This window comes from Zootoca vivipara, chromosome 3 (assembly GCF_963506605.1).
Source record: "Zootoca vivipara chromosome 3, rZooViv1.1, whole genome shotgun sequence".
NCBI lineage: Eukaryota > Metazoa > Chordata > Lepidosauria > Squamata > Lacertidae > Zootoca > Zootoca vivipara.
The window spans coordinates 12,125,296-12,146,847 of record NC_083278.1 but is presented as its reverse complement, the minus strand read 5'-3'; the positions used below and the strand labels follow the sequence as shown (position 1 = coordinate 12,146,847).

Below are 21,552 nucleotides of genomic sequence, written 5' to 3'. Positions count from 1 at the left end.
CAACTTCAGACCCTACTACCTCAAGGACTGCCTCTCCTCATATGAACCAAACTGGACCCTGCATTAATTATCTGAGGCTCTTCTCCAGGTGCTCCCTGTGGGATGCAGAGGTGGTGAGAGAACAGGCCTTTTCAGTGATGGCTCCCCACTTATGGACTATTCTCCGCAGGGAGGCACACCCATTGCCATTGCTATCTGTTTTTAGGCACCAGATATTAGCTTATCTTTTAGCGGGGTTGAACTTTGAAATTTCTGTCTCCAGAGAATCCTTTGCACATGAAGTTTGTGCACTGAGAAAAACCCCAAGGGTTTTCTCTTGCAGTAGTTCTGTGTCTTGCAGAAGATTTGGGGCCATGCGCCATATGGTGTACCTTCAAATTCATGAGGAACAGTGGCAAGGCCTGCTGGTTCATATTGTTAACAAATATAACAAATATAGCCACAACGTAACTGGCTGTGTTGACTATATAAACATAACTCACACAACTCTTTTCACATTCATTTGTACATACGTGGTACACAAAAGCTTCAATTTGGACATTACGTATACTGTATAAGAACTGATCTGTTTGCATTTCCTGTTCTAAATGTTGCTCCTTAATTGCTTCTACTCAGATCATGTGAAGAGAGTTGTGTGAGTTATGTTTATATGATGTATAAAGAATTTATATAGTCAAACACAGTTACATTGTGGGTATATTGGTTAATTATGTAACTATTGGTTTGGTAGTGTTGCGTAAGGGGTCATATTGTTAACCCCACAGAAACTGAGACTGCGCACATGAGAACACATAAAAGATTGCGCTTTTCAGGGAAAGCTGAACAGACACCAAGAGGCTTGAAAGTTGGCCAATGAAGAGAGAGCCCACAGATTGTGTTAAGAAATTTTATTTGGATCTGTGATGAAAGCACATAAATTACAAGTGGAAGAAACATCATGCCACAAAATTGCATAGGATTCTTACCAAAAAATGTGAATTATGTCTCTAAAATGTTGAGAAACTGAAATTATATACATGGTAAATGAGAGGGTTTTCTTAACTGAAAGCAAGTCACTATTTCCAACCAGCCAATCACATACAGGGTTTGGCAATGTACAAGAGCAATGTTAGTTTTGAAAGGAAGAGAAGCTATGTCCCCTTGAAGTTCTATTAAAGAAATCTCCTACAGCCATGTAAGATTCATAATGTCTGATGTTTATGAACTAAAATTCGGTTGAAGCTAATAAAATCAAATAAAAAGTTTCTCAGTAGTGTGAAGAGATCAGGAGTGTAGTTGGAGTTCAGTGTAATAATGAATGCAGTTCTATTCTCTAAAGCAGAAATGTCCACAGTATATTATTTCCACATCTTCAACACTTAACAAGGCAAATACATAAAAGGCACAAGACTCTCACATCATAGACTCCTTTTTCATTACCTTACTTTATTTCAAGTAATATTAATGGTAAATGATAGATCACTGTAAGTTTGAACAAATGCAAGATATACAATATTCCACACTAAACTACAACTGCAAAAGGGGCACTGTACAGATATTTAAAAAAGTAAGGACAGCCAATGGTCAAATACAAATGTACTGAAAACCAACTACATCTGATAATATACTCTGTTCAAACCATTAACTTTTATTTCATAAATTAAAAAGCTCATCAGTATTTCTCCTAGACTATTTGAAGCTGCAGTATACAAGCACATCGAAGAAATAGTCTCAGAATCATTGTGAATACTGCTATTTATTTTATCTTACCTAACCTAAAACAAATTTATTGAACCTTTATCTTATAAAATGCAGCATTAAACTTTGACCCTTCCAGGTTTTGTATTTAACGATTAATAAGAGTGATCTTCAAAGTGCAAAAGTAGAATAAATGACAGGAGTCATATTCTTAAAATCAAACTGAAAGTCTCTGTTTAGAGTTAGGTCCTCTAAATTATATTTCCTCATGTGTGTTGTAAATTAAGGGAAAAAATACTGTTCAGCCAAAGTTTTATTTCCCTATGTACACTCAGCATTTAACTTGAAACTTAAGTTTGATCTCTATTTATTGCTTACATTTAAATAAAATAAGTTATTTCTGCTGAACTCCTGAGGGAAAGCAAACTACATATACGCTGTTAGGTATTAAGTCTGTATTATTATCAGAACAAAATTTAGTGTTTCAATATCATCCACAAAGTAATTCTATTGAGTTTAGAGGGGCTATAACCTTTCTAAGGTTAACGGTATAAATAAATTGCAGGATAAGAACTCATGTGTTCATCCTCCATATCCTTCTGTGTATTTTATTTTCACAAATTCTCCAGCTCTGAAATATCTGAGTTTTATATACATCTTGGAGACGGCATTTCCTACATGCATACTAAACATTTTTGAAAACTATGGAAGAGATGTTTGCATGTCAGATACCACAGTCCAAAACATTTCAACAACAGATCACATGATGCAACAAAAAATAATAAATTGAAAACAATTCTCTCGGATCCACCCATTTATATTTGAAAACAATATACAATACTAAGTTAAAAGATTCTTGTGATTTGAAGGTTGCTTCGTAAAGATGCCCGTTGAAATATTAGCTTTGATCCCTGAAACTTCTTTATTTTGCTACAAGGGAAGGCTCCCCTTGAGAACTTGCATGCTCTGTTCATACACAGTGGTTTATATATGTTTGTGTGTGTGTGTGTGTGTACACACATCTATGTGAACCCACACCACACAGGAAGCATATAGAAACACATGTCTCCTTCTTGAGGATATTTCAGCTGGGAAAGTTAACACTAGTCACCACAGCTTCAACAGAACATCTCAAAGCAGATATATTGTCAACAAAGCAAGCGACTGGTTCTTGGAAAGCAAATAAAATAAAATCAGTGCAATTATCAAGGTGATACAAGCTTTCAAGGCGCAAAGGAGAAAATAAATGGCTACAGATGTTATGATAATGTTCGGAATTTCTTTTTCAACTACTGCTGCTTCACAGAGAGGTCTATGAACGTTAACTTTCACAAAACATGCTGGTCCCCACTGAAAGCTGCAAATTGCACATGGCCTGGCCAAAGTAGGCAGGGAAACAGCAGCACTGGCCTGTTGATCTACCCCCCCCCCCCAAAAAAAAACCCGGTAATGAAACAAAGAAGGCTTACAAACAACATAGACTTTCCTCATCAACTGTTCCTTTTAGAAATGTGTGCTGTCTCTACAGATGTCTCCCATATCTGAAGATTCCCTGTTCACATCAGGGGAGTATCCGGAGAACGCGGTGGGGACTTTTGCGCCATGGTAATTTAGGTATGTGGCCTTAGAGGAGTTGCTAGAGGGGTGTATCAAATACTTTCACTGGATTATCTTCCAGCTCCTCATTCTGTGGTGGCTTATGGTTGACTTTCCCACCATCGGATGCCAGGGGAGAAGTGGCAGAGCTGTGGTCTCCATCTTCACTAATTTTGCCTTTCATCGCCTCTTGAACAAATTCCAGGATTTCCAATGGGAGTCTTTTGAATTTGTCTTGGTATTCTTGATCAAGTTCAGCCTGTAACTGGAAATAACAGCAACACCGTCGTAAGTAACGCAATAGGCAATGATCGACCATCTGTGTTCTTCAAGCAATGTGGGCGGGGGAAAGCAAGGGAGAAATGGGGTTGGGTTTTTTTCTGGGGGTGAATTCTGAGGGTGGGGGCAAACTTACCACCAATTGCACTGCACTCCTCTTGATCCTGCAAAGTCATTTCTGGGTATCTGGAGAGGGGAAATGGCAACCCCCACTGAGGGCCACACTTCCCCCTAGAACATCCCCTCTGAATATGTGACATAACGGTAGTGTCACTCGGTGGGGCAAAACAAGCAGTGGAAAATGGGGAAAGGGAATTTTGCCCCATCCCAAGCCAACAGATGGAGCAGAAGCTGTTTTAAAGTTAAGAAAATAAAGCGAAGCCCTCAGACCCCCTCTTAAAGTATCTCCATACCCTAAAATAATATGACCTCCATCTTTCCTTGAAAGAGTTTCTGAAATTCCACCTGCACCTTTGCAGAAGTTGGGGTGAGGTGTCAAAGCTCTGATTTACGTAAACAAAAACAAATTTAGTATCATAAATCTGTGCCTAGGGTTCATTTCAACTAAATCTCTGCCTTCCAGTATGCTGGCTGATACTACTGCAATGTTTCCACAACTATCCTGAAATAATGAGGCTGTTTTATAAGAAGCGAAATGACATTTCCTGTAATAATGGGAGCCATGCTTTTATCAGAGGTTTCCAATGAAGTTTCCGTTTCACATCTATGCAAAATGAATGGTGGTTTCATATAGTTTTGGGAGCCCTTTCCCCTTATCGAATGCAACCTTCATACCCGAGTGTTCGCTTAGCTGTTACGGAATGTTAGTGAACATTCAGACGGTCCACTGTCAGTGCAAATGGCTTAAGCAGTACAGTGTGTTGATGATTTCAGTAGAGAAGGGAGAAAACAGAAGTACTGAGTTTGTTGGCCAACACATACCATTCACATATCAATCTCACACAAACACACATGATTTAAGGGTGCGGGGAAACTTAAAGAGGTAGCCTAAGGGCTCCCCCTTTTTAACTTTCAAACAGTATGTTATATCTACCTATCTTTTGATCTATATTTGAGATATAGCATGATATAGCTTGCGAGTGACATGCAATGTGAGAGAGACTGTTGAAAGGGGGGGACAATGCATGAGAATAAACAGGGAAATGGGCACATAGCATTATGTGACTCTGTTCCCTCCATCATCAGCACCTCCTCATCCATTTGAGTACCGCCATTCAAAACAGCTACAGGCCTGCACCCCAGCCCTGTGCCTCTATTTGATATTACAATGTTGGGTTCCAAAAGCTGGAACCACTGGAACCGCTGTTTAATAAAACAAATGAGTTCAATATGTGCTCAGGGAGATACTGGTGAAAGTTGCTCGGATTGTGCGTGGCTGTTCAAGACAAAGGCACATACAGTATCAGGCTTCTGAAGTCTTTCCTCCAATATAGGGAACATCCTTGAGAGGTAAGCTGGTTATTGCAGCGATCCCTATTAAACCTTTCATCCTGGTATGTGTGGGCTGGAAGGGGCTGTTATTACATCTGGCTGATCTTCAGAGGATGCTGCTACATATCGGTGTACTCTTTGTGTATTGTCATGTACATAAAAGATGATACAGCTCGAGTGGAGCAAAAGCACTCCCTTTGGGCTACTTCAGAAGTTATCTTTTTCTGACTCTTAGTTTTACCTGTGTTGTACATGGACTGCGATGCCAGGTAGCCATTCCTATACTACATGAGGTGAAAATGTACTTAGAACATTCGACAAGGGCTTCGAAATAGATGTTGATCCCACATGCCCTATAGTGATACCATTCCAGGCAGAAGTCCCTGTCCGTCCGAGGAAAGTCCCTAAAATTCATGGATGCTCATGTTTTAAAGGTAAAGGGGCCCCTGACCATCAGGTTCAGTCGTGTCCGACTCTGGGGTGGTGGCGCTCATCTCGCTCTATAGGCCGAGGGAGCCGGCGTTTCTCCGCAGACAGCTTCCGGGTCATGTGGCCAGCATGACAAAGCTGCTTCTGGCGAACCAGAGCAGCGCACGGAAACGCCGTTTACCTTCCCCTATTTATCTACTTGCACTTTGATGTGCTTTCAAACTGCTAGGTGGGCAGGAGCTGGGACCGAGCAACAGGAGCTCACCCTGTTGCAGGGATTCGAACCGCCGACCTTCTGATCAGCAAGCCCTAGACTCTGTGGTTTAACCCACAGCGCCAATCACATTCCAACACCGTGGGACTTGATGGAGGAGCAACATAAATAGACTTGATGTGCCCTACCGGTGATCAGGTGGCATAAAGAGAACCAACACTCAGACATCGGGGATCCATACTTGCATGAAGCACATACCGAGTGAGGTCAGATAAAGCCTATTCCTTCCTGCCCCTACTTCCCCAGTATAGTGTGAGGTGCTCCAGAGAGACAGAAGGCTTGCTCTAGATCACATGAGTGTGATTCCTTGTGGGGAGGAAAGGGGTTCAGATATAACCTTCAAGTGATTGTTTCCCTCCCCCCCCTTTGACATACACCCTGTTAATAGCAATTGAAGAACTTCTAATTGAAAGTGTTTGAAAAATCTCCTCTGTCCAACTGTTGTCATTGCACACATGTTAAAAAGTAATAGACACATCATATTTCAAAATGGAATAGTGGGCCAGGCACCTTGTAAGTACAAGTATTACATGACATAACTCATCAGCAGAAGGAGCATGTGAGCTCTGCTTCCACCAACTAACAGCTCCACCGAGACTCATTTTTTTATATAAATAGCAATTTAAAATGCTTTACAACGCTGTAGATGAAGCCAGCTCAAACGAGGGAAAAAACAAACAAGAGGCAGACAATTAAAGTCCAAAAGCAACAGGGAGATGGATCAAACTACCCATTGTAATATTACTGTGGTGCTCCCAAGGCATAGCAGCTTACAATATTTCCTTAACTGGAAAGCCTGCTATAACCATGCTCTAATATGAGAACTGCCAAGGTTTTTCTGTTCATAATTGAAAAACAGTTCATTTCTTTTCTGCATTGCAGAGATGCTCAGTTTAGAACAGATGCAATATATAGGCAGAGGATGTGACTGGAGGTGCAAGGGCAAGAAAGAAAATTATGAAATGTGAGATAGCCTTAGCGCTGATCTTAAAACTGGTAGCTTTTCTTGATCACTGAGTAGATTGGTTCTTGAAGTCATCCCTCCGCTTCTTTTCAGTCTCAGTTCTACCTCTCCACTTTGATTCTCCAGCTTTCTGCATCTCGGCTCTTATTCTAGACCGTTTGCTATTTTGTTACAGGAAAAAGAAGGCTGACAAATATTGAAAAAAGGGAAATGTTTGAAATTAATCCTCCTCTGCGAGACATTGATTGCACCCTGGCTTGACCTTTGACAAAGTTCTCACTATGCCTCCTAGTTGAACAGATAAATGGGAGCCAAACATTATAAAGTTGACATGATCAGGGCTCTGTTTGACATTTTGTAAACACGCCGCCTGCGAGAACAAAAGCAAAGTTAAATAGCAAGGAGAGCAGCTAAGCCAGAACAAACAGGGGTGACAACAAAAGCCCTTTAGTTGTTTGACATTAGCATGCACACCTTAATTGTATTTTCCTCATCCTCTGGTCCAGGAAAAAACAGGTGGGCTGTGAAACAATCCCAGCTTGTGATCTACTGAAGGCTTGTTGCATGTATCCTACTTAACTGTTAGCTGCTGCACCAAGAGGACCCACACTTATTTAAGAAGCTGTACGTCTTATCTTTAAGAAATAGATGGGTTTTCTATATCAGAAGTTCACCGAACTTCAGATCTTTTTGGGCAGTCCCTTGGCTATTGATAGAACCCCACCCCCTTCAGGACATGTGAGAATGGGCATGGTAAACCTTTTCAAGTCTCACTGGTTTCAGTCAAATAGTTAAGTCTCAGAAATTACTACCATTTAAAAATGGGGATTTATTAAAGTCTCTGGGCAGATCATTTCTAGCACTCTTTGTATAGATAGCGATAGTGGGCATTTCCTACTAGATGGGCAAGGAGCATCAAATCAGACTTCAGAAAAGGGATAAGCTCTTGAAATATGTAGCCGTCCAGCTCAAGAACTGGATTTTGTCCTAATATTGACTCAGCCATGGGATCAGAAACACACAAAACGTCTTTGTGTGCAGGAGTATCCAATTATGTAAGCTTTCACCTACAATCTGAAGTGATAGAGACAGAGCTGAGACAGAGGATAACCCCAGCAGGGCCAGAGTTGGCATGTCTGTTTCAGGAGAAGTACCTCAAAACTGCTTTTCAGCAACTCGTGCTGGTGCTGATGAAGAGAAATAAGACCCTGTGTTTCTTTGCTGTACACACAACTAAAGATAAAAAGTGGAAATGGCATTAGACACTTGGTGTAATAAGACAAAGGAAACTTGTGGCAGGAAGCTGTTCCACGTTCACAGCTAATGAATTGCTGATTAGGTTAGTTCCTGGATCAGAAATAGATGTAGTGAACAGAAAAAGGGTTGTTAAAATCTATCCTTTACTCCTTCCTGAATCATTTAAGAATATCTAATGCCCTCACTTTCTCAGCACAAAGTGCACAGGCCCAATGCTACTTTGCAACAATGATTCCCAGACCTCGCTGCTATAATTGACAAAATGTAATTGCAATTGACAAAATGTACAGCTTCCTTGACCCTCGTCTAACAAGCCAGCTAAGCAATGTACAGAGTAAGTGAGTTTTTTTCCTGCAGCTTTTCATTCCCAGATTCATTTCATTAGTTTGACATAGGAAGGGGACAAAAGGCAACTTTATACTGCATATGAATTGTACTAAGTACATTGAGCCACACTGAAAGAAAAAGAGGAGCAGAAGTCAGATGTTAGTGGACTTAGACAACCACTCTCAACAGGAAACAGGCATGTTTCCACCGCGGCAGAAGAGAATAAAAAGGCTTTTGCATAACTAGTGGAAGACCGATATAGCATCATCTCAAAGATTCATGCTACACTTCTTCCCCTGCTGCTACATTTGTCCTAATGGAAAGCCAGCATAAAATGCATGAAAATTTGTGGAAGTTGTGTCCAGGCAACAGATCAAAGGAAATATCAGATTCTATAAGGACAAATTGATGCTCGAAATGTAGAACGGAAAATATTGGCTTTAAAGATTCCAGCCATGCTTGCTGAACTTAGATACAGGTTTGCAATGATTGCTTCAAGAAGAGGTGGCCATTAGAATCCTCCATTTTTTTTCTCCAGCTTGGATTAAAATCTGAATGGGAGAAGAAGTCCTGCCTCCCCTGTCCTCGGCTCAACCTGTTCCCAAAGGTTTCTTTCTTTCTTTCTTTCTTTCTTTCTTTCTTTCTTTCTTTCTTTCTTTCTTTCTTTCTTTTAAGGAAGAATGGATGAATGTAGAAAGACACATAGAATGAATAGTTCTTCTAGCCAAAGCTACCTTCCAATAACAACATCTGTGCAAATCTGTTTTAAAGAATTATACACAGAGAAAGGATTAGGCACAGATTATGTGCAGAATATCTTTCCACTGATGGATCACAGGAGGAAGTAAATCCTGGATGCTCCTGCTAGAGGACCATTTTTCAAATTTTGTTGAACAATTAGGGAATCTTAGAGGCACAGACAACAAAATATTTCCAAGTCATCTAAGCTCTGTGCTGTGCCAGGCTAGTGAAGGGTGGCACAAACACTTATTTTAACTGATCATAAAACAGCATGACACCGTTTTTAAAATGATCACTGTCAAACAGACACATTGAATGCTCAGTTTACAGCTCATCCAACACCCCTAGCACCTAACAAAGGATTAAATCAACAACAGTCACCCTAGCCTCTGAAATACACTGCAATATGTTTGCAGGCTCCTTTTGTGTAGCAACACAAAACCACTGCCCATGTCTCTTCATGCATACAAGTCACCTCCCACTTTTAAGGTATAAATCTATGTATGCTTTCCAGGCAGTAAAACCTACCAGACACAACTGCCAAGTAGAAGCATGCAACTTAACGATTCCTTGAAAGGCTTTCTAAAATTATGTTACTATATTGGCCAGCTTTGGAGGTGGGAGGGAAGAGACTGAAGACATTCATACTTATGTTGGCAAATGCTAAATCGAATTGCCTAAGATGTAAAATGCTGCAACTTATCCTCATGTTTTGCCTATGCATTGGTCAGTATTTGTGTAAGGTTTTTCTCTTCTATACAGACACTTACAAGGCGAGGAATATATAGCCTTCAGCTGAGACAACAGGCTCAGTTTAGCCTCTCCAAACACTCTGGGCAGCATGCTTTCCTCCTTTATGTCACATTGTCCCTCTGCAGAACAATGCAATATTCCTTCTCTGCTGCAATTTGCCTGACCTAACTGGACAGCCCCTCTCCTGCAAGACAAGAAGAATGAACTAAAACCAAATGAAGGAAAAGGTCTGCAAAGTGACAGTGGTGGCAGTCATAACCCTGCTACCATAACCCAGATGAGTGATTTTCTTCCTGTGGCAATGCAGCTTCAGGAGAATGTTTGGGGAATATGTGGCCCTCAAGATGTTGTTGGACTCCTAGAACATCTGATGGGTCACAGGTTCCCCGTTCCTCTTCTAAAGCCATAAGAAGAGGTAAGCGAAGGGACGTCATCATTCACACTGTCAATTAACTTGGTTTCTGTAGCAATGGTATCTACAAGCCACACTGCAGTTGCAATACCTGCTGCAAGAGAAGAATCATGTGTTTTCCACATACAGAATACTGGAGTCTTTTGAATGTGGGAGAAATGCAATCAGAACAGTATCAAGACAGAAGATGTTTGGCTCTTGGGCTAATGCTCTTGACGGCACACACATGAAGAAAACAAAACATGGCGGACCCAAAGGGATGGACTTATCCTTTGACTTGCTTTAAACGGTGAGATAATTCTAAGGTGATGACACTAGGCACGTTAGATTTGTAGCAGCTGCTTTATTTGGCCAGGGTTTATCAAGTGATAATTGCAGATCTCAATTGGGGAGTGCAACCAGGACCTCACATTTATTTTACTGACTACTAGTGAAGTAAAGGTAAAGGTAAAGGTAAAGGACCCCTGACAGTTAAGTCCAGTAGCGAATGACTCTGGGGTTGAGGCGCTCATCTCGTTTTACTGGCCGAGGGAGCTGACATTTGTCCGCATACAGTTTTTCTGGGTCATGTGGCCAGCGTGACTAAGCCGCTTCTGGCAAAACCAGAGAAGTGCATGGAAACGCCGTTAACCTTCCCTCTGGAGCAGTACCTATCTATCTACTTGCACTTTGACGTGCTTTCGAACTGCTAGGTTGGCAGGAGCTGGGATCGAGCAATGGGAGCTCACCCTGTTGTGGGTATTTGAACCGCCGACCTTCCAATCGGCAAGCCCTAGGCTCAGTGGTTTAGACCACAGCACCACCCGTGTCCCTTACTAATGAAATAGAAAAGCCATTAATGTTATGCTAATTTTTTCTCTCCAAAAACAGAATGTTGGTGGCTGAAGGCAAAAGGATGTGACATGAGACCCAGGTAGTTGGTTTTGTCTTAAAGCAGGGGAGAAGAAGAAAAAGCAAATTAGGTAAGGGAGGACTGATTGCAAAAAGCCGATCCAAAACATCTCTCAGCTGCTTCGTGTTCTTCTGATGACACTGGCTGGACATTTGCAAACTTCTTTTGACAAATGAGCACAGCTAGAAACCTACTTTTGAAAAGCAGAAATTGGAAGCTGAGGTTCAGAGGAATGTGAGCTCTGTGCCAGCATCCAGAATGCATGCATGGAATACTAAACAGACTTCTTGTCCCTTGAATTAGGCACTTGATCATCACCAACACACACACACACACACGCACACACACACCTTTTGAATATTGCTATTTCAATAATCAGATGCAAAGTGGCTGTAGTCCCCAGGAAATCCTCTTTTCCCCCTCACCCCCGAACTGAATGACAAGTCATATTGCAGAGCCAGTATTCCTGGAAGAATGCTAAGCCTCTTGTCTGCAACATAGCGAGAGGAAGTCTTGAAGTGTAATTGTGCTCCTGGGCATAGTATCTCTTTTTACATTTGGGCAGAGGAATCTGCAGATGGCATTGTACAGCTTGCTGCGTTAGGCATCGCTGGGAGTATCTGTAGCATTTTTGGCAGAGAGTGGAAAGGCATGACGACAAGGAGACAGGAAAGGCTGAGGGGCCTTGTTCTCACACAGGATTAAAAGTGTCTGGGCTGTACCACTACAGACTGAAGGCATTGCCTGTACATCAACCTGGTTGCCTCAATCCCATCTCCACCTCATCCCCCACTTATACCCTGTTATAAATAGTTATTTTAAAAACCTTTTTGCAATGGTGAAAGGAAAATAGCCCCCAAAAGAGGGGTATTTCTTGGGGAGAGAGATATCCGCTCAACATTTTGGCTTAGCTCTATTAAAATACTTACAACATTTTAATGCGATCATTGATTAATTCGTGAAATAACAGAGTTGTCTAATAGTTTTTAACGGTAGGGATGAGTTTTCCGGGCTTTAAAACTTTAAGTCATAGGTAAGCAGTGTACAGCCCATGAGCTGCAAATAGCATTCGCTTCGTGCAGCCTGCCATTTGCCCCCTTGCTAAATTAGCTGCCAAAAATTGCTGCCACTGCTGAATTTGCTGCAGTTGTGGTCAAATAGTGCACAAAAATCCAAATATTTGCTTCCTCCGCTTTTGTGCATGAAATCTGTTGGCACTAATTTTAAACCGAAATAGCAAGGCTTTGGGTTCAACAGTCATTCAGGCTTTCTCAGTCAGCTATGTGGCATGGGCAGATTCCCACATAGTTAATTCTGTCCTCCCTCCCAGCCTAGTGGTTTGGAATGGGTGGGAAGAGCTCATGGGAATGTCAAGAGAGCTCACAGAAACAAGAAGCCTCTGGATAAATGTTACAAGATTCCCAACAAATACAAAAGCACATAAAACAGCTAAAATTGTATAAAGAGAAATCGCAGCAATTGATATTTCCATAGTATGTTAAATGCATGTGTATACAAACACAAAAAGTGTTTGTTACTCAAGAAATGTTTCTTGAATATGCAAAAGAAAGAAATATTAGGAATAGAAAATGTTCTCAGGCTCATTTTCTTTTTCCAAAGGTTGAACAAACCTCCTTTGCCCACTTTACTTCATGTTAATTTTTCCTGCATATAAATTTAAATAAAGATTATTTCTACAGTGCAGCAATTAACAGATAGCCTAAAGACTTATTATTTCAAAGTAGATATTGTCAAGGATATTTAAATAACAGCCATAGAAAATGTCAAATAATTAATTTCACTTAATCATAGGTGGTGGGTTGGGGTTTTTTTTGTGTGTGTGTAAGCTAGTTAAATAAAATAACCATATCATTCCAGATGATTAATTGCAGGTGAGATATTTTACTATGTTTCTGATGGTTATAGGAGGGAGCAGGATGTGAAAGAAATTAAGGTGCGCAAAAAAAAAGAAAAAAGAGGTGAACTCAGACTTCCCTAGTTCACAAGCAACATTAGGTCTATACTGCCTAGAAAGTTGAAACCTAGCTAGGAAGAAGCAGTTTGGTGATGTTAAACATGGGCTTGGATTCACCACACATTGCACTTTGAACTGCTTCTGTATTGGAAATTGTCAGGAAAGCAAAGAAAGTTAGGTAGCAAAATGTGCAGGTACCTAGGCGATTTCCGTGAAGTGAGAAGGAGTGTGGTATGACTACCTTGTATATTTTTCCTGGTATTGAGGAATGATCCCTGATGCTATTAGCAGTGTGTGTGTGTGTGTGTGTGTGTGTGTGAGAGAGAGAGAGAGAGAGAGAGAGAGAGAGAGAGAGAGAGAGAGAGAGAGAGAAAGAAAGAGGGGTGGGTGGGGAGAGATTGTGTGATCTCCATCATTAGGACCAGCAAGACATAGCTGGCTTCCCGTAGCAAGAATAAAGTTAGTTTTGGTAGCTGTCTCTCTATTTCTGCCTCATGCTATCCCCACATAGCACCCCCAGAACTCTCTCAAAAGTCAACTGATCCCAAAGAGGCTGGTGATCCCTGAACCAGCGTTATCTAGACAAATTGCTGCATTACCTCATACATGCCCAAATCCTGAAAATAAAAATGTTGTCCAGTAGATAATTTTTGGTTATGCTGAGCTGCACTGCACATCCAGAAAAGATGGTGAAGCATATTTAAGAAAATGTACAAAATCACCAGGATGTCACTGAGACAGGTTTTTAACCAAAACTAAATTTAAAACATTAAATATATGATTTTAATCTGAATTGAAAGTGCTTTCAGTTCAGTTTTTATTGCAAATTGTGGATTCATCCCTTCAACGTGTGTCTGCTTACATATATATATATATATATATATATATATATATATATATATATATAAAATATAAAATATAAAATATAAAATATAATAATTATATATAATTTTTAAAAAGGAATTATTGCATTGCCCTTGACACAGGTTTGTAGAAAGGTACACAGTTCCTTTCAGGTGCCCAGCAACAAAATGTGGGCATGCAGAAGTAGGGTAGTTTTAAAGCCTGCCTCTGGAGTGTCATAGCTGCTGATAAGGTTAATAAATTAATAAGTAGGTTATCCTAGAAAGTAAGGAACATGTCCTAATATAGCAAGAGATTCAACCACAGGAAACTATAGGGAAATATAATACTTCCCAAAGCAGTTAGCTATTATTCCCCCTGGATACGAAGAAAGCACAATTAGCTCAAATGCTTTTGGGACTGCTTGGATGGAAGCTCAAAAACCGACCTAAGGAATAGCTGGTGCTGTCCGGGAGCTGAGATGACATGGAACAAGTGGCAACAAAAGTAACTGTCCAGCTTTTCAATTGGGACATGTAGACATTCTGTATTTCTGGTCTGAAATGTGTACAACGCTAAGAGAGAGAAAAAACACACCTTGAAAATTGGTCTGGGGCACACAGATAAGCTAATTGTTGGCCTGTTTCCTTTTGCTCTGTGGGTATGAAATGTGCTTGAACTAACCACATGCCAAGCTTGTTGTGTGAGATTAGGGTGTGTGTGTGTGTTGCTTTGCATGTAGATTTGCCAAGTTCCCCCTTAAAGATCTCTCGTCGTTCAGTTCTAAGTGTTGGGAGTGTTCCAGAAGAAACCCTTACAAATTTGGTGGGGCTGTGAAGAGGCTCAGCCAACTTTGGAAACTGTTTTAACTCTGAATGAACAAATGAACACTTGCTAGGGGTGACTGCGGAGGCAATAAGCTTTGCTATTTAGGAAAAAGGTAGCAGCTGCAGAGACAATTATGTCATGACAGCCCAAGGAAGTGTTGAGGCAAAACCTGATGCTCTGTGTTTTCTAGAATGTGTACACACTGTTGTGGGTTTGGAGGGCCAATTGGATCCCTCCCAAACCTGTGATCTTGTGTTGGGGTAGAATCTTTAAGAGGAAACCAGCCAAACTAGTTCCTTAGTTAAGTTGATGGCTTTGACGGGCCAGTTAAGAACTGTGGTGTACAAGTCTTAGGAGCTCGCCATAGAGACAAATGGCACATATATTTTCCCACATCACCTGGCTGGATCCTTGGATGGAAAACAACAAGCCAAGGGAGGGGGGGGCTGTGTGTGAGAGAGTTGTGTATGAGAGTTTGGCTGATGCTGGAAGCTGGAGACAAGAGGCGTGTATTCCTCTGTGCTGGACCTGGGTAGCAAGATCCATTGCTTCACAATTCTATGATTCTATGATCTGCTGAAGAAGCGTAAAGGAGCTGGAAGTGGACAATTCTAGAGGAACAACACACTATTGGCAAGATCAGGCCGTCTTCCATATTGTGCACCATGTGTTTTACATCTTCTATTTTAAGAGCTGTCGCATGAAAGTAAAGATGTTAAAACACAATCTGCCAAGCAAAAGACTATCCTCTCCCATAAACTGTGCTGCAGTTACCGGTAGATACAGAAGATGACAGCACACCTGGCAGAATTCCAGATCTATCAAGCACATATTGTCAAACACAACAATGTGCACCCGGAGTAAATTATGGCATACTTCCTGGTATTGGATCATGACATTTACTGTGGCTCTTATTTAATGTAGGTGCCCTTACTTAGGCAAAGCTCGGAAGATGATGTGCTCCAATAAGGGCCAAACTACACATGTTGTTCTGTTGTGCAAAATTCTACCCCTCCCAACTTTTCCTTCCCCCTCCGCTCCTGCTTTCTTCCCCTCCAGCCTACTAAATTTATCTGTGGAGTCTGCAGACAAAAGTGGGAGGCCAGTGCGCAGGTGCCGAGTGCCGTAAAAAAGAAATGGCACAAAGGGAAACAATTATGCTGAAAATCCTATCTCAGATGCTATTTGTCAAAGCAGCAGTGTGTGTGTGTGTGTGTGTGTGTGTGTGTGTGTGAGAGAGAGAGAGAGAGAGAGAGAGAGAGAGAGAGAGAGAGAGAGAGAGAGAGAGAGAGAGAGAAACCCAATTTTCAGCAGACCACAGCACAGGGTACAAGGGGTTAATAATCTCCTCCCCGGTGCCAGTCTTCCATTTTAATTTTGCATAAACCAGGGGTGCATTTTTTGTAAAGATGTTGGGGACATATTGTGCTTCAGTATCATATCCCATTTGAGATTAAGAAAAGCAGAATGAAGCCCACATATGAAAGAGGCAAATCTGTAGAAAGTGGCATTTCTTAATTGCTTAAGTTATGCTATGCAAATAAGTTTTTTAAAAAATAAATGATTATATTTTTCTTTTGCAAGTTAACTTTAGCACACGCATGATTAGGTCATGACAATCAAGGACAATACATACTTTTTAAAGTGTTAGAAATAAGATGGAAATACCAAAAAAGTACCTTTCCCCCATGAAGTATACCAGAATTTCTTACATAAAGTTTCTATTTATCTGGTTACAACTTTGTCCCTCTCAGTTAAGTGTGTGTGTGTTTTAAGAGGTGCAAAATATTTCTCTCCCAGGAAATAATTTAAAGGGTATGACAGAAGCTAGCAAGTTAAATCCTCAACTGCATACAACCATTTATAGAAATCCTTTTATGAATGAGACTTTCTAAACACGGCTCTAAAAACTCATTTTTATTCATGGTTGTATATGTCAGGTAGAATGAATGACTGTGCGATCATTTCAGACCATGGACCCACTTTTAGCCCAAACATGGATTTTGGGGAACAACTTCTTTTTTTTACCATATAGTCGTATGATGGCTGTGCAGCTATCTCAGCTATCTCATTGCTCGGCTGAAGAGCAATGAACCAGATCACTTTCAAAGCAGTGCTGTTTATGAAGGATAACCAAGAAGAGAAACTTGGTGGCAAAATGTATCTTGATTCTCAGAGTCCCACATTCTAGAGGCCATAATGATATGATTTGCATACATTTATAAATTGGATAACTGTCAGGGATTGGCTGAACACTGAGGAGTGGTGGCTGGATACTACTACAACAACTACTACTACTTTTATTATTTATACCCCGCCCACCTGGCTGGCTTACAGCACATAAAAATTTGTAAAACATTAGACATTAAAAATTTCTCAATACAGGGTTGCCTTCAGATGTCTTCTAAAAGTCAGATAGTTATTTATTTCCTTGACATCTGATGAGATGGTGTTCCACAAAGCGGGTGCCACTGCTGAGAAGGCCCTCTGCCTGGTTCTCTGTAACCTCACTTCTCGCAGTGAGGAACCACCAGAAGGCCCTTGGAGGAGGACCTCAGTGTCCAGGCTGAGTGATGGGGGTGGAGACCCTCCTTCAGGTACACTGGGCCAAGGCTGTTCAAGGCTTTAAAGGTCAGCACCAATACTTTGAATTGTGCTCAAAAGTGTGCTGGGAGCCAATGTAGGTCTTTCAGGACTGGTGTTATATGGTCTTGGCGGCCACTCCCAACAGGGTTGTAGCCAGGGGGCGGTGAGGAAGGCCCTCACCAGGGGCACAGGCGAGGGGACACAAAATTGGCTTAAAATTATGTCCATAAATATGTGTATTGGATTTTCTGTGAAAGAATTCATTACAAGGTGAAGTGTGTGAGGAAATTGAATGGGTGGTTGGTGGTGGTTGGAGGAGAGGCAGAAAGAAGAGCTAATTTGTCCATGGCTAGGAGGCACAATCTGGATGGTTCTGCTGGGTTGCAAGACCACCTAGCTAGGGCTCTGACTACCAGTCAGCAGTCTGGCTGCTGCATTCTGGATTAGTTGTAGTTTCTGAGTCACCTTCAAAGGTACCCCATGTGGGCACCAGGAGAAGTGGGGTTGGAGGCTGACTTGGAAGAAGGGATTGGTGGTCTAGGGAAGCCTGAAACAGCTGGAAGACGAGAAGCAGAGGTGGGAGAAGCTACAGGATTGGAGAGTGAAGGTACAAGGGGGAGGGAGAGAGAGGTCAGGCTGGTTTAGAGTCAAGGCGTCCACACCTTCTACACCTGCCTCCACCTCTCCTGCCCCACTATCTCCTAGGATCAGGAGAGGATTGAAGAGAAAGGAGCAGAAATAGGTTAAATGCAGGTGGAGTCTTTGTCTGCTTGCGCGCAGCTTGGGTGGGGGAGATACATAAGCTGAGGTTGAGGGTGGGCCTCTCTGTTGAGGCCACTGCCTCATCGGATGCACACCTAGGAGTAGCTGAGAGGCATAGGACAGACGGACATGCCTTTTCCTAACTTGTAAGTGTTCTCTTGACAATCAAGAGCTAATCCCTCCCTCTAGACATTCCTTGTCTGACAACACCATGACACCAACACAGTTCAATCAGCAATGAGCTCAAGAGAAGTAAAGGAAGTAGGGCAAAAGAAAAGAGCCCCCACCTAAAAAACCTATAGCTCCTCTGGTTCCCAGCCACAGTTAAAGGAGGACAAATGGAACATGCAACAAAATGTTGCAGTGTGGACTGCCCTAGCCAGCCACTTCTACCATTCTCCTCGCCGTATTTCCTCTGAGCCTGGTTTCCATCCCCTCCCCCCTCCAACAGTTAGCATTTTGTGCCCACTGAGCAGGCTCAGTCTACGTTAGGCTGTGAGCTTTATCTTCCAAATGTAGGCTACAAGAGCACACTCATGCTAAACTAGTGGAAGTGCTGTTACAGCTCCATGTCGAGTGATTCACAAATGAGGAGAAGCCCTCCATGGCGCTGTTACGTATTTCCCACAAGAGAGCACAGGAAAACACTGCCTCACTTTCCCTTAGAAAAATGCCATGTTGAGAAGTAACAAATCAGAGGCTAGTGCCGAAATAAATGATTTTTCCTTATTAAAAACAAAGCAGAGGAGGCTCGAGTGCCTCCCCACCTGCTCATTTCACACACTGTTTTATGTTACTGCTGGTCACACACGTATTGGGATATGGAGTGACAACACAGAACATGTCACAGTCCTGATGACTATGAGCAAAGCCGTGTTCATGACAAGCAGAGACTTCTACGTTTTTTATGGAATTAATTTGAGGGCCACAAATGCAGACATTCAAAGCTTAGTGTCATACACACCTTCATGGCCCAAACCATCTCACATGTACACTCCATGTGTGTTTCCCTATATGTACGCACCAATCCTCCACTTGTGGGAAAGCTGATCAGCCTGTAGGTAATTATGCTATGGCCAGCAATCCCCAACCACATGTGGATCTATTTGGGAGGAAGGTTCCTTGCATGTCCTTGCATGCAGAAGCTTCTGTAAGGAAGGTGCAGAGCATCACTGACAGCTTTCAAGTGAGTCTGAGACACATAAACAACAGCACTTCTTCATACAATGAATAATTATGGGATTTGGTGATGGTTGTTGGGGCTGACATGTTCTTCTTGAAGGGGAATGAATGCCTTCTTAGAAGAAAAGCCTACCAATGGCTGCTACCCAGGATAGCAAAATGGAACTTGCACGTTCATTTTATTTCACCAGTTGCTAGAGACAGTCAACAAGGCAGAGGACTGTTGCCTTCATGCCCTGCTTGTGGGCTTCAGGGACATAGCTTGCTAGCAGGCCTGTCTTAAGCATATCTGGTGCCGTGGTGCAAAGCTCCCTCCGGCACCCCCTCCCCCCGTTTCCCAGAGTTGTCCACCTTTTTTAGGGAGGACGGTGCTGCCAGCAGGGCAGGAGGCAGGAGGGCAGCTCCTCCGGCGGGGAAGAGGCAGAGGCTGGACGCGGCACCTCCTGGCTCAGCTGTCTGCTTCATGCCACGGTGGCCACAGGAGACGGAGGCTCTGGGCGCGGCGCTGCTTTGGTGCGACATGACAGAGGTGGGCAAGGGCAGCGAGCTGATGCAGGGAGGCACCACATCCAGCCTCCGCCTCTTCCCTGGCGCCCTTCAGAACTTGGCGCCCTGGCGACCTGTGCCACTAGCCTATATGGGTAAGACGCCCCTGCTTGCTACTGTTGGAAATTGGGTCCTGAAAAAAAGCACTGCTCATATGTACGTAGTTTGGGTTGTGCAAAATGTGCTTAGCTTGTTGTGATGGGGATTGGGCTTGGTTTCTTCTCCACATGAGCATCTGTTATGAGTAGCTGAGCCTCTCCTGCCCCTCCTGTCTATATTCGTGCTTCCTTCCTGACCAGAAGCAGGGGAAGATGTTGCCACCTTTTGCCTGGGAGCATGGAGGGCAACTGAGAGAACAGTGGAAGGCACAGTGCAAAGGCACAGCTGCTTTCCCCATGCAATATATTTATGAAGACCTTCTTGCTACTGAAATATATCATGGAAATGGCCTGGCTGTTCTCTGAGGCATCCATCAGGTGCTTAAGGATGCTGGTAAATGCTGTGACAACTTGGTGGGACTCCTTTGACTTGCTAATAGGATGAAAATAAACCAAGGGGTGTAGCTAGAAGTCAGGTGGAATTCAAAAGGTTCTGGCTGGATCTTCTACATTATTTTTTAAAATTGTGATTTCCTTCTCTGAATGCCTTTTCTACCTAATCAAAACTAAAGATGGGGGGGGAGAGCCTATTCTATATGTGGTGGACAATGTTACACTAAATAACTGCTTCCCCCAAAAAAGAAGCGAATACTAGTATTCACCAAAAAGAAATCCCTCACAAAATTATTTCCAGATTATTATTTTTTACGCAAGCTATGTTAAGTTTAGTCTTCCTCACAGTCTAGCTGTGAGGCACCCAGCTTAACGAAAATTTAGGATTAAATAATAAAACATACTGCACAGAAGCTAATCACATTTAAGTACTACTGATTTCAGAGGAAGAGATTTAGGATGGAATCTTAAGCAAATTTATCTGGGGGCAAATCCCATTGAATTTAATGTGATCTTTTCTGAATAGACGTACATAAGAATTTTGCAGTATATACTGGCATTGAATGTGAAAGAAAATGGCCGTACTTTGCACTGAAAAACAGGTTTCAATATTAATTTCACATCTCCCCCCCCCCAAATATTAGCTAGCTTGCCATAGCACCTATTCTAAAACTGCTCGCTATCTTCTGCTTTTATTTATTTACTGCATTCATATTCCACCTTTCTGCCAAGGCACCCAAGGTGGTTTACAATTTTAAAAGGCTAAAACAGAAACGACGCAAAGTGTAGAAGGCAGAGCCTTCTGAAGCCGACTGGAAGCACAAGCTCCACAGTCAGTCACACATGTCTTAAGCAGCCTCAGGGAAGGTGGAAAAGAAGCTTTTTCTAACAGTTCCCTCAAGCTACTAATGATTCTTATCAGGAAACGAGAGTGTGCGCTCCTTCGCCTAGGGAAGAATGAGTTTCAGCCCAAATTTGCTTCTGTGTAATTTATTTTTCAGAAAATAAATAGTAACTGTATTAGGATGTATTCTGAGATATTTAGGAACATAGGGAGCTGCCTTTGACTAAGTCAGGCTATTGGTCTATCTAGCTCAGTATTGTCAACACTGAGAGGCAATGGTTCTCCTGTGTTTCAGTCTGAAGTCCCTCCCAACCCTGCTTGGAGATGCCAGGGATTGAAACTGAGACTTTTTGCAACCTAGGTATGTGCTCTGCCAGTGAGCCTCTTTGTAAACTTTCTTATCAACAGATCATTTCTCCTTTCCCATTAGCATGCAGGGCTA

At 42.1% G+C, this 21,552-nt stretch overlaps 1 protein-coding gene across 4 annotated transcripts in view; it reads right to left on the bottom strand.

The window, feature by feature from the left end:
• Nucleotides 1-872: 872 nt before the first annotated feature.
• Nucleotides 873-21,552, bottom strand: part of PLCB1 (phospholipase C beta 1) — a 441,431-nt gene continuing 420,751 nt past the window's right edge. For 3 of the 4 annotated variants that reach the window (XM_060272415.1, XM_060272414.1, XM_060272418.1), the window contains exon 32: nt 873-3,538. In XM_060272415.1, coding sequence (XP_060128398.1) covers nt 3,314-3,538 — 225 coding nt within the window. In that variant the 3' untranslated portion in view covers nt 873-3,313. The remainder of the gene's footprint in view (nt 3,539-21,552) is intronic. The other variant, XM_035110112.2, reaches the window with a different exon arrangement.